The 15,842-nt window shown below is 38.1% G+C and overlaps 1 protein-coding gene across 1 annotated transcript; it reads left to right on the top strand.

Annotated features, from left to right (window-relative positions):
• The first annotated feature begins 228 nt into the window (after positions 1-228).
• LOC109239511 (RNA-binding KH domain-containing protein PEPPER-like) lies at positions 229-10,566 on the top strand. Its single transcript, XM_019406082.1, has 6 exons — positions 229-891; positions 3,296-3,545; positions 6,255-6,403; positions 6,481-6,756; positions 7,870-8,064; positions 10,264-10,566. The coding sequence occupies exons 1-6, from the start codon at positions 454-456 to the stop codon at positions 10,435-10,437; spliced, it is 1,482 nt and encodes a 493-aa protein (XP_019261627.1). The 5' UTR covers positions 229-453; the 3' UTR covers positions 10,438-10,566.
• The last annotated feature ends 5,276 nt before the right edge of the window (positions 10,567-15,842 follow it).

The raw sequence follows: 15,842 nt of genomic DNA on the forward strand, positions 1-15,842 counted from the left end.
CAGCTTCAGTTATCTCATCTCCAACCGTGGCCTATGCTTTCTTGAAAAATAGTGAATTAAAACCATCTATCCCTGGGGCTTTGTTGTCATCTATTCTCTATCCAAGCAAAATAAACGGAACAAATACAAGTTATCGAGCCAAATAATTTTAAACCAAAAGTAGAAAAACCAAACTATACCAAATTTAATAGGTATGAATGTATGATATTGGTAACATTTAAAGAAATTGAGTACCGAAAATACATCAATACAATGTCTAAGAACGTACCATAAGGAACCTAAGCCTGATTCTCAGTCCAGTTCCTCTTTTCGCTTAAAAGTTAAAACCAAACCCTCGAATCGAAAGTAGAAAGAAACACAGTCGCAAACTCTCTCTTTTTCTTTCTTCACTCCCGCAGTTTTCTCTCCCTTTCCCTCAAACCCCTACAAAACCCATTCCGTCACATTCATCAAATGGTTTCTTCTGAAGTAACTGACTCACAAACGGAGTCATTTCCTCCGTCAAATCAACAGCCGCCGTCTGCGGTGATTCCGCCGCCGACGGAATTAGTCGCTTTAAAGTCTAAGGATAATACCGAGTCATTTAAGCCGTCAAATCAACAGCCACCGCACACGGAATTGGTCGCTGTAAAATCCGAGGATACAACGGTAGCAGGAAGTGGTAATAATAGCAGCAGCAACAACAACAACAACAACGGCGGAGACGCGGCGGCGGCGGTTGTGCTGAAATGGCCGGGCTGGCCTGGAGACAACGTGTTTCGGCTAGTAGTGCCAGTTCTGAAAGTCGGTAGTATAATTGGACGTAAAGGTGAGCTTGTGAAGAAGATGTGCGAAGAGACTCGCGCTCGTATTCGCGTCCTCGAAGGCCCTCTCGGCAATGCCGATCGCATAGTATGTCATGACTACAATCATTATTATACATGCCTCGTTTAGTTTCTATTTCTTCTAGGGATTTTTGTTACTCTTCGATTTTTATTTGAATTTAAATGTTTCTAATTGGTAAAAAGTTCCAATTTTCAGTGCATATATTAAAAGTTGTAAGTGAAAGTGTTGAGATGGGTGGTTGTTAAAATGATACATACGATTTCTGGGAAAACGACAACGTAAGAAGTTCATAAAAGTAGAACTGAATGCAGACAATTGTCTCTAAACTGTAGTTTTGATGGTATAGCCGAAATCTAAAGTATCCCCTCTAATGAATATGCCAATAGAGTAAGAACAGGTGGATTTACACGGACACATGCAGAGTAACGGACTAGTACAATGGCCAGGGGCGGAGCTACGTCCAAGGGGTTTCAATTGAACCCCCTTCGTCTGATGATTATACTGCACAAATAGGGAAAAATCGGTTCTCTTAGTTATATATAAACTGCTGAATCCCCTTGACATAATGGAAGATCCTAGTGCAGTGGTAAAGGGGTTCAATATTGTTTTAGGTCACAAGTTCAAACCCTAAGTATGACACTCTACTTTTTTTGAATCCCCTTGCAATTGCATAAATTCCTGGGCCTGCCTCTAACAATGGCAGTCTCTTTTAGGTTTCTTTTTGGGTATGCAGACGTATGTTACTGGGACATCTAGGGAACATTTCTGAAAATGCGTTGTTTTGACTGGATTACTTAATCAATCTACAGAGAAAATGGATCCATTTTTATAGTAACTTTCATTAGGTAGTTTCTTGGAAGCTTTGTGTTTTCTGTTCTTATTTCTCTTTACTAATTAAACTAAGATTATGAGAAGAATATATAGTCACATAGAGCAAAGGAGGTTTGTCTTTGAATATATGAATAATGAATTTTTAAGCCATGCAAGTTGTTTCAAGGGGACAGGGTAGAAGGTGTTAGAAGGGGACGAGGTAGACCCAAAATCACATGGAAAGAATTTGTTTCAAAAGATCTACAAATCCTTGGATCAATGAAGACTTAGCTCAAGATAGGACACAATGGAAGAAAAAGATCCATATTGGCGATACCTACTAGTTGGGAATAAGTCTTAGACTTGTTAGAGAATTCCATTATTATTATTATTATTACTATTATGTATATATATGTGTGTGTGTGTATATATTGGATATATTTAACTTTTATTTTTCACTTTCACTTTTTTTTATTGTGGTTATGACGATGATATTGAGTTGATCTTAAGGAAAGAAGTGAGGATTCATATAGCTGACCACCAACTTGTTTGGGATTGAGGCGTAGTTGTTGTTATGCAAGTTGTTGCAAGCTTGATAGTTAATTCCTAAGAGGTGAGAGCAGGAAAGCAAAAAGCTAAGTTTATAGTCGATGGAGCTTCCTGAAATTTTGTTTTGAACTTATGTTCGTTAGAGATTGTTGTTATTTGGAGATGAATCATATGGATTTAAGCAGTCGTGATAATCATGACTTCTTCACTGATTGTTCCTTGAGGTTTTGTATAATCATGTTTTTTAATGAATCTACTTGAGATGTAGAAGGTATAATATTTTAGAAAATTTTTGTATGTTTGTTTAGCATATTGTTTGGAATTTTTGATAAAATAATGAAATTATAATGATGTAAAGGGGCAAGCCCCCATTTTGTTCTGACAAGTGGCATGCAAATATATATATATGTGTGTGTGTGTGTGTGTGTGTGTGCGCGTGCATATGCAGACATGGTTCATGAAGAGCAAGCACTCACATACAATAAACCAGCCTGTATGGATGCTCCAAATATTTATCGAAATTATAAAGTTCCAGTACTCTCCAGAATGGTACTTTCTACCCCCTCGAACCTCTACCTTTTCTATCTTCCCATATGCTCCACTTGATTGCCGAAGGAGACACTTCAGAAACTTCACATGTTCGTCTCGTTCTCCTGAATCTCCAACTTAGTAGCATGTCGACATTGTTGTCTGTAATCCATATGTTAATTTGACTTATCTATTACTCCTATATTATTGTCGCAATAATTACAAATAAAGTATCACATCAAAATCTAAAATCTGAATAGCTCATTTAATTTGAAATTTGAAATTTGTGAATTCTGTATAAAATAAATTTATTAGTGGAGTTATATAAAACATTATCATCTCAACATAGAAAGAGATCCATGTAAATTGGGACGATAAAGTTTTATTTTTTATTTTTTATGAATAATGTCTACATGTGTTGAAACAATTAACACTGTATTGTATTATACGATTTTGGTGTAACGTGGCTTATTGTTTATATAACAAATCATGTCTAGAAGGTATCTAATGTAGCATGATTTAACTTTATATATTCAAGGTAAGCTGTACCACTCCTTGCTGACTTCCTGCATATGATTTTCAGGTCCTAATATCTGGAAGAGAAGATCCAGACACACAAGTATCACCGGCAATGGATGCTGCTCTAAGAGTATTCAAGCGTGTTGCTGGACTAAGTGATGGCGATCCAGGAGCAGTAGCTGCTGGTGCAGCATTTTGTTCTTTAAGGTTACTGGTGGCGTCATCGCAAGCCATTCACTTGATTGGGAAGCAAGGTTCTACAATCAAATCAATCCAGGAAAGATCTGGTGCCTCCCTGCGAGTGCTATCTGAAGGTGAGCTGTCTGTCTTTACTGATTTGTTTGCCTTTTCATCTGAGTGTCTCGTTCACAACAGAATTTTCATGATACTTTGTGTTAAATGATTGGATTCTTGGTTATATGACTTTTGCCAAAAATAAATTCAAATGTACAGAGCTGGTCATACAATAAAGCAACAACTATAACTACCCCTCAGTCTCAGGCTAGTTGAGGGTTGACTATATGAAATCTCAATGTTGCTCCATTTAAACCTGTCTCAATCAAATATTAAAAAGTTAAGGTTCTTTAGCACTAGAAACTATGGACCTTATGGCTGGAAAGAAACAAGGCTTGCTTTGAAGGACATAGAAATAACAGTATTAACATTAAGAATATATGTCTTCATAATCTGTACTTTTGGTGTAAATGCTAACTGAATCAATTTATCGACTTTCTAGAGGTGTTAGGAGGGGGAGAATAGTTTGCTGATGTTGTAATTTGGATGTTTTTCTGTTAACTTTATTGTACCATCTTGGTACCTTATTAATAAAATTTTTACTTTATAAAAAAAAGCACTAGAAACTCGATACATTTTCAACTTGCATATAAATACCTTATAAGATTAATCTAATCATAGCTAACATTGGACCTCACATTTGGTATTGGAATTTCCAACATTTGGTAGTGGAACGAATTTTCTTGAGTGTTCGCTTCACTTGTTCAAGATATTTGATTGGTTGAGAATGCTCATCTTTTCCGAATTCCCAACATTTGGAACCTAAAGAATTTCCTTGAGGGATCTGTAAGAATTAGAACTTCTTGAAGATCTGAAAAAGAAAACATTATTTATCATTGTGTACGTACATTTGACTGTAGTCAAGAAATAGGATGAATCAAGTGATCAGTCCAGTATGAAAGAGGATAAGTGATAGCTCTAAAGAAAGTGATTCCTATGCAGACAAGGGAATGGCTGCTACTGTATACAAGTAAGGTTGAGTGTCGCAATAATATCCTTGACGAAGATCTGAGGAGGCTCCCAATAAAGTGGACCATTCTAAATACCATCACCTGCTGCTCTAGAACAAAAATTTGCATTCGTGTCAAGAAGATAGTTCGCTCCAGACTCCAGTTGTCGCAAAAGCTCGATAAAAGGAGAGTATTAGTCAAGAGGAAAATTCTAGTGACAAGTAGTAAAGAAAGACAAACTCGGTCCAAATTAGGGTAGTTCTAAGGAAACATGTGCTGAGGAAGAGGAGGAGTCTTCTAAAGAAAAAGAGAACAGCCAATAAGAAGAGTTGAGGAAGAGAAACTTGGGACGTTGAAGAATGCATTGGGGATATCAGCTACAAGGTTCAAGGAGGAGTATTTAAAATTGAACGCTGCGTTGATAGATGAGAAGACCTATTAGCTTTGAGTGTTTAAATTAGATACTTGAAATTGTATGATACATCAATTACTAGATGCCTAAATTTGGAAAAATGGGGGTAAAAGAATGAAATATGATACATGGATTAGACAAGGTACATGTTGAAGAACACCTATAAGTACCTATGTATTTTTGTCATTTTATTTAAGTCAAGTCGAGTGAAGTAATAGAATACGTTTTTGCACTTGTATAATTTGATTGATTGAGAGTGCGTGCCTCCCAAAGTTCCAACACCATCGATCATCATCTCCCCCTTCAAGATAAAAAAGAACTGATCATGGATCTCAGATGGGCTATAAAGGTTAAATAACGAAGAAAAGAGCTAATGGTATATGATATTTCTAGATTTGAATTTATGAGGTGAAAGATAATTGATTTGAACATTTTGCCTGATGGTGCTCAAGTAGAAAAGGATGTATATCACATGGACTAATTCTCTTCTGCACAGTTTAGAAGCCCTTTGAAGTAAATGCTAATGGTTAAACCAGATAACAATGAAGAAATTCCATATGCAAAAAAGGACTTGGTTAGAGTGAATTTGAATTAGAAAACTTTCTTTTCAATTGTGCCATGGTGGTTTGGAAGGGCTTAGAAGGGAGGGACTTACAGGTCGGGAAGGGGTGGGGTGGGGTAAGGGGTGGTTGAATTGAAACTGGACGTCGAGGAGGATGACTTTTTTTTTTTGGGGGGGGGGGGGTCGAATGGTGGCAGGGGTGGGGGAACAGGAGCCACAAAGTATTCCAGGAATGGTTCTTATTTTTCTAGAGTAGTGAATGAGCAAATCTTATTGTTCACGAAGTCTCTATATGGAAGACTTAATAGTGGAAACTAGAATGTGACTTGGGCAAAAGCATCCTAACACTGTCTCCAGTTTGATGTGGTGCTCAAATTCTGCAGAGAAATCTTTATTTGGGCGATTGATAGATAGCAGTTGTCTCTAAATGTAAGATACCTCAGTTTTTATTTCTACTGCTGTGGAGCTCCCAGGCAGCTCATTTCTTTCTTAGTTGTTAACTTAACAATGATTTCAATGTAGAGATAAGTTTTTCCCCCCGAATTATAACAGATGACCATGCACTATGATTATAGAATTGTAGTAATTTCTAACTCAACGATTTCAAAGTATGAGATGGATTTCTCTCTCCCAGATTATAGGAGATAACTCAATTTCACTATGGTTATGAAATTGCATTCAAGATCAGATCTTGGAGTGTATTTCGGTGTAATTCTTGATGGTGCGTTGGTGTTTTTTGCTATTATTTGCATGACATGAAACCTTCAGTCATTTGGTAACCTCTAACAATGTCTGAGTTTACCAGATGACGTGCCTCCTTATGCCACTTCAGATGAGAGAATTGTTGAAATTCATGGAGAGGGCTTGAAGGTGCTTGATGCTTTGGAGGCGGTATTGGGACAACTGAGAAAGTTTTTGGTTGATCATAGTGTGATACCTATATTTGAAAAGACGGTAAGTTTGATACTATTGACTGTTGGCTGAAGCATAATTGTCCAAATGTGTTTTACTAATACATGTTCTACCGCCAGTGCAATGCAAATATCTCTCAAGATCGGCCAGCGGAGTCCTGGGCCGATAAATCACAATCCTCAAGTTTTCCACCTTCTGTTCCTGCGCCTACATCCCAAGCTCTGGCAGTTTCTGATTATTCTCTTTCCATGAACCGAGACACTTACTTCCTTGATCGTGAAGCCACTCTGGACTCTAAGCTTCGGCCCTCTACACTATCTCTGTATGGACAGGATCCTGGACTTGGTGGCTTGCGTACTTCTGTAGCTGGCCGAACTGGTCCCATTGTAACACAGGTCAGTTTCACGGATACTCTATGTCTCCATTAGCTGCTAGTTTGATGGAAATTGAGGTTTCTTTATGGTTTATGTTGGTCCGATTATGTAGTGGAGAACGATGTTTATACAATGCGTACGGAAGTAATCTGTATACCTATTAAATAGCGTGAAATGAATTTTCAATAAGGGAGTGTGGGGCTTGAAATTTTAAGACCTGAAGAATGGTTCGATCAAGCAGCTGAGTATTGGAAACAGGCTATAGCCCTTAGTCCCAGTAATTATATTGAAGCGCATAATCAATTGAAGCTCACGAGATGTTTCGAACAAAAGAAGGTCCTGTTTATTTATTATCCTTTTTAGAGTCTTAGTCTATATTTTCTTGATGTATAATTAAGATATCAAATCAGTTAACTAAAAACGAATCATGAGATTGAGGTTCGTAATTATATTACTCTTGGTTTTATATTGGTGGAGGATCTTGGTGGGTGAAGTGTGAGTATTTATACTTCAACTGGGACCACTTGCTTTATTACCTTTAATACCTGTTTGTGGGAGAGCCCCCCAGGGGTGCCCTACGTCGAAGAGTTTGAGCAACAACTTTGGGGTTCAAGGTTTGAATCACAATGTATGCAACTTTTCCATCTAGCTAAGCTTTGGTGGCCGAATACTTGATACCTATCATGGTGAGAGTTAGAAGCTACCCGGTGGTTACGTTGAAGTGAACTCAAGTTGGCTTGACTACCACTCTTAACGGAAATAAGAGTGCAGGTTTTAATTGGAATTTATCCTAGTTGTGTTCTCCTTTGTTTCTTTCTCTAGATATTCTTATTTTCTTTGAGCGGGTGTGGTCGGGTGGGGCTGTTTTCAGTTTTTGCATGAGCATCATGCTCGCTTCTGCATTTTATTGATTCATATAAGTTAATTTATGTTTAGTTCATTTTTTGTAAAGTGTTACTGGATTCTATTCTGTTTTAGTATCCTTCTCTTAAACTTGAATGTCTAGCAGTTCTATTCCTTCTTTCTGCTTTGCCATTAGCCAAAGGATTTGGCCACTGCCTATATCTATTTAATGCGTTGTATCAGCTCTGATATATGGATCACTTCTTTCTCTCTCTTCTTTTTCCCTCTCAGATGACAAAGGTAATGCAAGTACCCCTGTCATATGCTGAAGATATCATTGGTATTGGCGGAGCCAATATAGCATATATTCGCCGCACAAGTGGGGCAATTCTTACTGTGCAAGAGAGCAGAGGCTTGCCTGAAGAGATAACTATAGAGATTAAGGGTACCTCGTCAGAGGTTCAAACAGCCGAACAGCTTATTCAGGTATGGAGCTCATCTGTAAGGGTCAGACCATCCCCATGCACCTCACCTATCCTTTTATATGTTCTGTGGACACAAGTAAATTGTTGTTTCATACAAGTCTATAGCAGGCAATCACAGTCCTTTAGCTGGTCGTTATTTGTTCATGCGTCTACTCTACCTGATCATATTCTTTCTGGAACTTCTTTTCTTGGACCTGTTACAAAAGATCAAAATATGTTAAAACTTTATGTGGTTTAGGGTGTTGAAAACAAAACTTTGTGGTCTTAAGCTCTCTGCAATTTAGGTTGTTGCAATCTATACACATGGATTATATCCTTGTTTGGGGAGAGGACCTCTAGGTGGGCTCGGTGGAGAAATCTCTAGCAACGATGATGAAAATAGATAACAGGAAAACTCAAAAAAACAAGGAATTCAATAAAGCATTCAAGAACTAGTCAGAAACTAGAAGATAGAGATAGAATTAGAAGAGGGGAGGATTTAAAAGAAAGGAAGGACAAGAATAATCAAATTAGCATTCAGTTACTAGATTCAACCAAAGGGAGAAGAGAAATTGAACTGTTACATGGAAATAAATACCTAGGAGAATCCAAGAGAGGTTCAATTGAAGAGATATAAGGGTTTCTTTCTCAAACTCTCACAAGAACTAGTTATTTATGCTAGCTATTACAATGGGCATAGATAAATACCCAGAATACCCTTCTAGGCTAAGATTTTGAATTAATAACTAGTTGGGCCAACTTCTTTTTGGGTTTGTCCTCTTCCTTTAAACATCCATTTGAGTATATTATGGAACTTAAGATCTTCCTTCCATGCTGCTTTGAAGCTCTCTAAGCACTTAATGATTGCAAGAAGGCCCCAAAGCCCACGATAGCTACTATGGCAGTGACTAAATACCTTTCCAAGTATGATTCCACCAAGGACATAAGGAGTTTATTCTATTTATTTATTACCAATCGCCCGTTTTGGTTGTTGGTCTAAATTAATCAGACCTTTTGAATAAATCAATTTTATTTGCAGAATTATCATGTTTTACTAAAATCACTTTTCTTCTCCACTTTTTCCCGAACTTGTTTGGGACTGAGGCGTTGTTGTTGTATACAAAATCACTATACAACAACAACAACAAACCCAGTATCATCCCACATAGTGGGGTCTGGGGAGGGTAGTGTGTACGCAGACCTTACCCCCCTATCTTGTGGAGATAGAGAGGCTGTTTTCAATAGACCCTCGGCTCAGTGAAGCATAAGCACAACAATAATGAAAAGAAAACAGGCAGAAACAATAATGAGGAGCCATGGAAAAGAAGCATTGAAAACAGCAAGATAGTAAGATAACCAAAACGAAAGCAACACCAGGCAATAACAGAAACCTAAGACTAAAAACAAGACGAGAGTATGTACTAATGCTACTAGTGAGACCAAGAAAAACCACTCGGCCACCTAACCTTCTACCCTAATCCTTGACCTCACCTTTCTATCAAGGGTATACAAAATCACTATATATGAAATAATTACAACAACAACTACATCTAAGTCCCAAACACGGGCAGATCTACTATTAAGTTTGTGTTCGACAGAACCAGAACCAGAACCAGTAGCTTGGCACAGACCTTCTAATTGTGTTATGAAATCTACTTAATATGTATAAATAATCCATCCAGTACCTAGTTAGCATAAAAAAGTGGTTCCAAAACTTATAAACTTAAAATTCTTGATACGCCTTTGTCCAAACAAGTTGGGGTCGGTTGTATGTATCTTCACAGACCATTTTACTCAATATAAGCTCATCTCAAGGCAATATTATCCAAAATAAAAATAATAATAACAAAAATAAAACTAAAAGTATTTTATCAAATAATTAATTGCTTATTATTTTGTTTATATTGATTAATCTTTAAACACCTTTATCTGAATAAACCAGAAATAGATGTAGAATCAAATCAGACCTTGAGCCAGGTATTTTAAGGAAAATAGAAAAATGCAGCCATATCTTTCCCTTTTTTCTGATTTAGAAATTATTTGAGGTCTCCTTATCACTGGGTATGGTTGGCTCTACACATTTCATTGATACGTTGAGGAAACAAAATATTAAAGTACAAATATGATAAATAAGATAAGAAGACGAGGAAAAATGTTGATAAAGCACGACTCATATTTCTGTAACTAGCTTTTGCTTAGTTTTTCACTTGCTTTTGTGCAGGAGTTCATTAGCAACCACAAAGAGCCAGCCCCGAGCATATATGGGACGGGTGGGCCTGGATTTGGTTCTTTTTCACGATTCAGTGACTCCTATTCATCATCTTCATTTCAATCTCAGCGTTTAGGGGGGTATGGATCTTCTAGTATAGGAGGATACAACAGTTTTAGATACTAAGTGCGAGTAGGCTTTAGAATAGTTCCTGGGAAAGGTTCTCTTTTACAACTTGTGGAACCCTACTTTAAAATGGATTCATGTATGTAATTAACTTTCTTAAATTCTAATGAAAAAAAGTTAGTATCGAAACTTAGTGTGTTTGGTACTTGATCTAGATAAAAGTTATCATTGTCACCCTGCTTACTTTCTCTCCTTAGTTGCTATTTATTCTCTTTATGCTTCTGGTTCATCTTTTGCGTAACATCTAGAGAATGGTGAAGGTTTCCTCGAGTTTTTGCCAAAATTCTCCTGTATGTTTGGTAGTGAAACTAATGTCGTCCTCCAAACACCTTGAGCACTTTTCGTCGTCTAAGTTTGCTTAACTTGAGTAGATAAGTCCAATTAACGTAACACAGTTATTGAACCAGGTAAACTAAAGGAAGAAATCCTTTAGTGACTTTCACTTGAGAGGTAAAAGAAACCCCAGCTATCCCAACTCCTGATTCCGTTCTTCCCCTTTTCCTCAATTCACTATTTCCACCATTGAATTTCTCTCTGCAAAATAAGCAGTAGCCCATATATGTTCCAAGAATGAATGCTCCAGTGTCACATATATGGTTGCAGTTACTGTTTCTCTTGGAGTATGTTTCCCTCATTTTTACGATTGGGGTAGGCTGAGTACTGTTTTTCTTAAGATGTTTAGAACAAGTATGTTGGACTCGTGAAAAGATAACTAGAGTTGGAAACTACGAGGAGAACGCTAGTCACAGCAGTAGCCGCTGTACTTTGTTAAAACTAAAGAATATATGATGCATTATATATATACCAGAGATGCACGGCTTAGATCAGGACTCAAGAACTCCAGAGTGCGTGCAACACTACACACGAAGTTTAGATCTGCTACTAACATATCGTGTATTATCACTACATCCTCACGTGTCTCTTATTATCACCATGCACCTGGAAATTCAGTAAAGTTGAGCCATTTGTAGAAATTCGTACCTGGAGCACAAACGTCAACAAAAAGTAAAATAGTGAAGGGAAAAGAAATCAAGAATTTGAGCGATTTATGCAGAGGCACTTGGTGCGGGATCAATACATTCTTCTGGGTAGTGCTTGTTAGTTGTGTTCTTTTAGTTGGACTACTATAGAAGGCAATCACACTATGTGAATTTCGAAAGGTACATTTCTCTTCTGAGATAACTTGAACCCTTATCTGAATCTTAGACTAATAAATGGAGTTAATCTTGTATTTAGTATTCTAACACACCTCAACCTATTAGGTATCTCCTCTCTTTTATAGAGTTGTTACATGTCGAACTCTCCCTAAAAAAATGAGTTGCAACAGTGACCCTACACTAGCACTACTTCAAGTCTCTAGAGGTATTGAGTGTTGTCAAGATTTGATAAGCGTGCACTAAAACCACTTCAAGTCCACTTCAACCAAAGGTGCTGTAATTAAAGGACTGTAAGCTTCAATATATCCCTTTGATCAGATTGCATCTAACGTTATTTATTGAGAAATTTTCATAAAGCACTATCTTTTAGTGGTAATTAGCTATCTATAGATATCATTTGTTATATTATGGATTGTAGATACGTTTTTCTTTGTTTAAGATGTATTAGATGTATTTAAGCTACTGTATTCATGAATACAGTAGCAAAAATAGGCGTGAATCAGGGAAGTCCAGCTAATCAGTTGTTGTATTCGAGTGTATTCGACTGTATTCACGGCGTGAAACAGGGGATTACACTGTTTTTAGACGGAAAGTGAATCAATTAACATAATAGACTCCTAATGTAACTCAACAAACTCAACTATAACACACAAATTTTATATTTCCAGTTATAAAAAAGATTATCAACCGAAAAATACCCCAAAAACTTAGCAATCTTCAGAGAAATTATATAATACATCTGAATACATAAATTATATTAATTTAAAAAAACATATGAATACATTCATGGCATATAGTGAGACAATGAATACAATGAAATACATAGAATACAGCGGGATACAATGAAATGCAATGAAAAAAAGACAGTGAATACAATAAAATACATGGAATACAGCGAGATACATGGAATTACAATGAAAAAAAAGACAATGAATACATTGAAATACATGAAAATACAGCGTGATACGTTGAAAATACATTGAAATATATTAATAGAAAATCAAGTTGCTCAGCCCCAAACTCCGTCGTCTTTGTTCAAGAACAAACCCTAATTTCCGGCGAATCTGCCGTCGAGCAAAAGCCTAAATCTCACTGTTCATACGCATCCTGTACAATAGCTGAATTGGGGATTACACTGCTAATTGATAGCAAATGGAATACAACGAGATTCAATGATATTTCTTTAAGGCACTTTTTCTCTGTATCATTCCTTTTATCAATGTCCCTAAAAGGACGCTGGCATGCAGGTTAATTGTTATTAAGATTCAAAATAAAGATTCAACACTTGTAAACCCTGATTGTCACGACCCCACTTCACCCACCGTGAACATGTCGTGATGGCGCCTAGTCTCTACAACTAGGTAAGCCTAACAATGCGGAAACATAACTAACTTGCGGAATAATAGTCAAAACTGAACAATTTAAAGGAGAAACAGTATATAAAATGCCGCTCGGCATATACAACTCCACATCACAGCATCCTACATTACTATCCCAAAACCCGGAAACTCACGGGAACACAAGCTAAGAGGAATACAGTAAAGTGCTCTAATCTCCAGAAACGTCTACATCAATAGTACGATAGAAGGGCTAACACTACAGATAGAGTAAAGAAGGAGACTCTTCGGTCTGCGGATGCGGCAGATGTACCTCGAAGTCTCCAAAATGCTCCCTGCCTCAAGGGTGATAAATCTGTGCAGCAGTACCTGGATCTGCACATGAAAAACATGCGCAGAAAGGGCATGAGTACACCACAGCGGTACTCAGTAAGTGCCAAGCCTAACCTCGGTTGGGTAGTGACGAGGAAGGTCAGCGCCCTACTGAAATAAATAAATATATATAATGTAATGACAGGGCAATAAGCAGTAAAACTGAGAATCGATAATAAAGATCTACACAGTATATTAATAGTGCAATAATGAAAATAGAGATAAAAACAACTACAAGGGAATACCCCTTCCAGCAAGATAAATAATCGGGATCTCTTGGTATCCTCAATATATACTCTAGGGATCTCTTGGTATCCCGAGGATCTCTTGGTATCCTCAATACATATGCCAGGGATCTCTTGGTATCCCGAGGATCTCTTGGTACCCTCAATACACGTGACAGAGATCTCTTGGTATCCCGCACCTCAATCCAGATTATAATTACGCACATGGGATCTCCCGGGATGCCGTCCCGTAGTCCCAATTTAAAACACACAACAACAACTCAAGGACATCAAAATAAATACTAAGTCCGTCATGAGTAAACAGTAAATTCTAACCTAACATGCTTCACGTAATGCAATTAAGGCAGTTTAAGCAAATAGGCAATTAATTCAACTAATCATGCTCTTCTAAACTAACACAGGCTGTATTTGCATGTAGAATAAAGCAAGTAAGAAAAGAACTCAGTTTAAGTACTTAAAGTAAAATCGAATTTTTAACAATTAGCTCAAGTACGCGCTCGTCACCTCACGTACAAGGCATTCAATTACCAAATATCATATCCTAAGGGGGGAGGGTCCCCCACACAAGGTTAGACAAGCCACTTACCTCGAAGCGGCTCCAAAATCAACTCGAAATCACACGTTTGCCACGAGTATCCGACTCCAAATGGCCCAAATCTATTCAATTTAATTACATATCGTAAATAACATCTCAAGCAACTGATTCTACGATTTAATTCAAAGCTAAGACGCGAAATTAGGTAAAATGACCAAAAAGCCCCTCAGACCAACGTCTCGGAATCGGATGAAATTAACATATTTAGAACCCTCGTACTCTCACGAGTCTAACCATGTAAAAATCTCTCAAATCGGAGGTCAAACACCCACTCAAAACTCAATAATTTGGTCTAGGAAGTTTTACTAATTTTTCATTCAAAATCCGAAATTAAAGGAAGAATTCATGATTAGATTAGTGGGTTATAAGCAAAAAGGAGTATAGAATCGTTACCCAATCGTTGTCCCTGAAAAACCCTCGAAATCTCCCTCAAATTCGAGCTCCCAAGCTTGTGTTTTGATAAAAATGGCTAACCCTCGGTTTTTGAAAGTTTATAACTGCCCAGACATTTTGTTCTATGCGATCGCAAGAGGAGGAATGCGATCTCGAAGAGTAAATTTTAAAGGCTCAGAAAATAGCCTATGCGAACGCAGCCCAAGCCATGCGATCGCAGAAGAGGAAGAAGCAGGCCTATGCGATCGCGAATGCTACAATGCGATCGCGTAGAAGAACTTGGTCACTGAGTCACTGGCTCAGTTTATTCAATGCGAACGCGGGGACGGGATTGCGAACGCGAAGAAGGAAAAGGCGGCACTATGCGAACGCGATCCATATAATGCGATCGCGTAGAAGGAATTGGCCCCTCTCCGAAATTACACTATGCGATCGCGGAGAAGGAAAACTTGCAGCAGAACTGAAGAGAAAATCTGCAACTCTTTTCAACACAAATATGCCCCGTTGAGCATCCGAAATACACCAGAGGCCCCCGGGACCTCAACCAAACCTACGGACATATCCCATAACACCATTCAAACTTGTACCAATCCTTAAACCACCTCAAACAACGTCGGAATCTCGAATTAATCAAGGATTTAAGCCTAAGAACTTCAAATTCTCTCAAAATACGCTTTCGATAAAAAACCTAACCAAAACACGTCCGAATGACTTGAAATTTTGCACACACATCCCAAATGACATGACGGAGCTACTGCAACTTCCGGAATTCCATTCCGACCCTCGGGTGAAAATCTCACTATCGGACCGGAAACTTCAAAATTCCAACTTTCGGCATTTCAAGCCTAAATTAGCTACGGACCTCCAAAACACATTCCGAACACTCTCCCAACCCTGAAATCACCTAACGGAGCTAACGGAACCATCGGATTTCCATTCCGAGGCCGTCTTCACACTGTTCCGACTATGGTCAGTTTTCCAACACTTAAGCTCTCATTTAGGGACTAAGTGTCCCAAAACTCTCCGAAGCTCAAGACCGAACATCCCGGCAAATCAATATAGCAGAAATAAACTTGGGGAAAGCTTAATAGGGGATCGGGGCATAAATTCCCAAAAACGACCGGCCGGGTCGTTACATCCTCCCATACTTAAACATTCGTTCGTCCTCGAACGAGCACAAAGACATATCTGAAGTAGTGAAAAGATGAGGGTACTGGCTGCGCATATCCTGCTCGGTCTCCCAGGTCGCCTCCTCGACCGGCTGACCCCGCCACTGAACCTTCACGGACGCAATGTCTTGACCTCA

The sequence above is a fragment of the Nicotiana attenuata genome, unplaced genomic scaffold, assembly GCF_001879085.1.
Source record: "Nicotiana attenuata strain UT unplaced genomic scaffold, NIATTr2, whole genome shotgun sequence".
NCBI lineage: Eukaryota > Viridiplantae > Streptophyta > Magnoliopsida > Solanales > Solanaceae > Nicotiana > Nicotiana attenuata.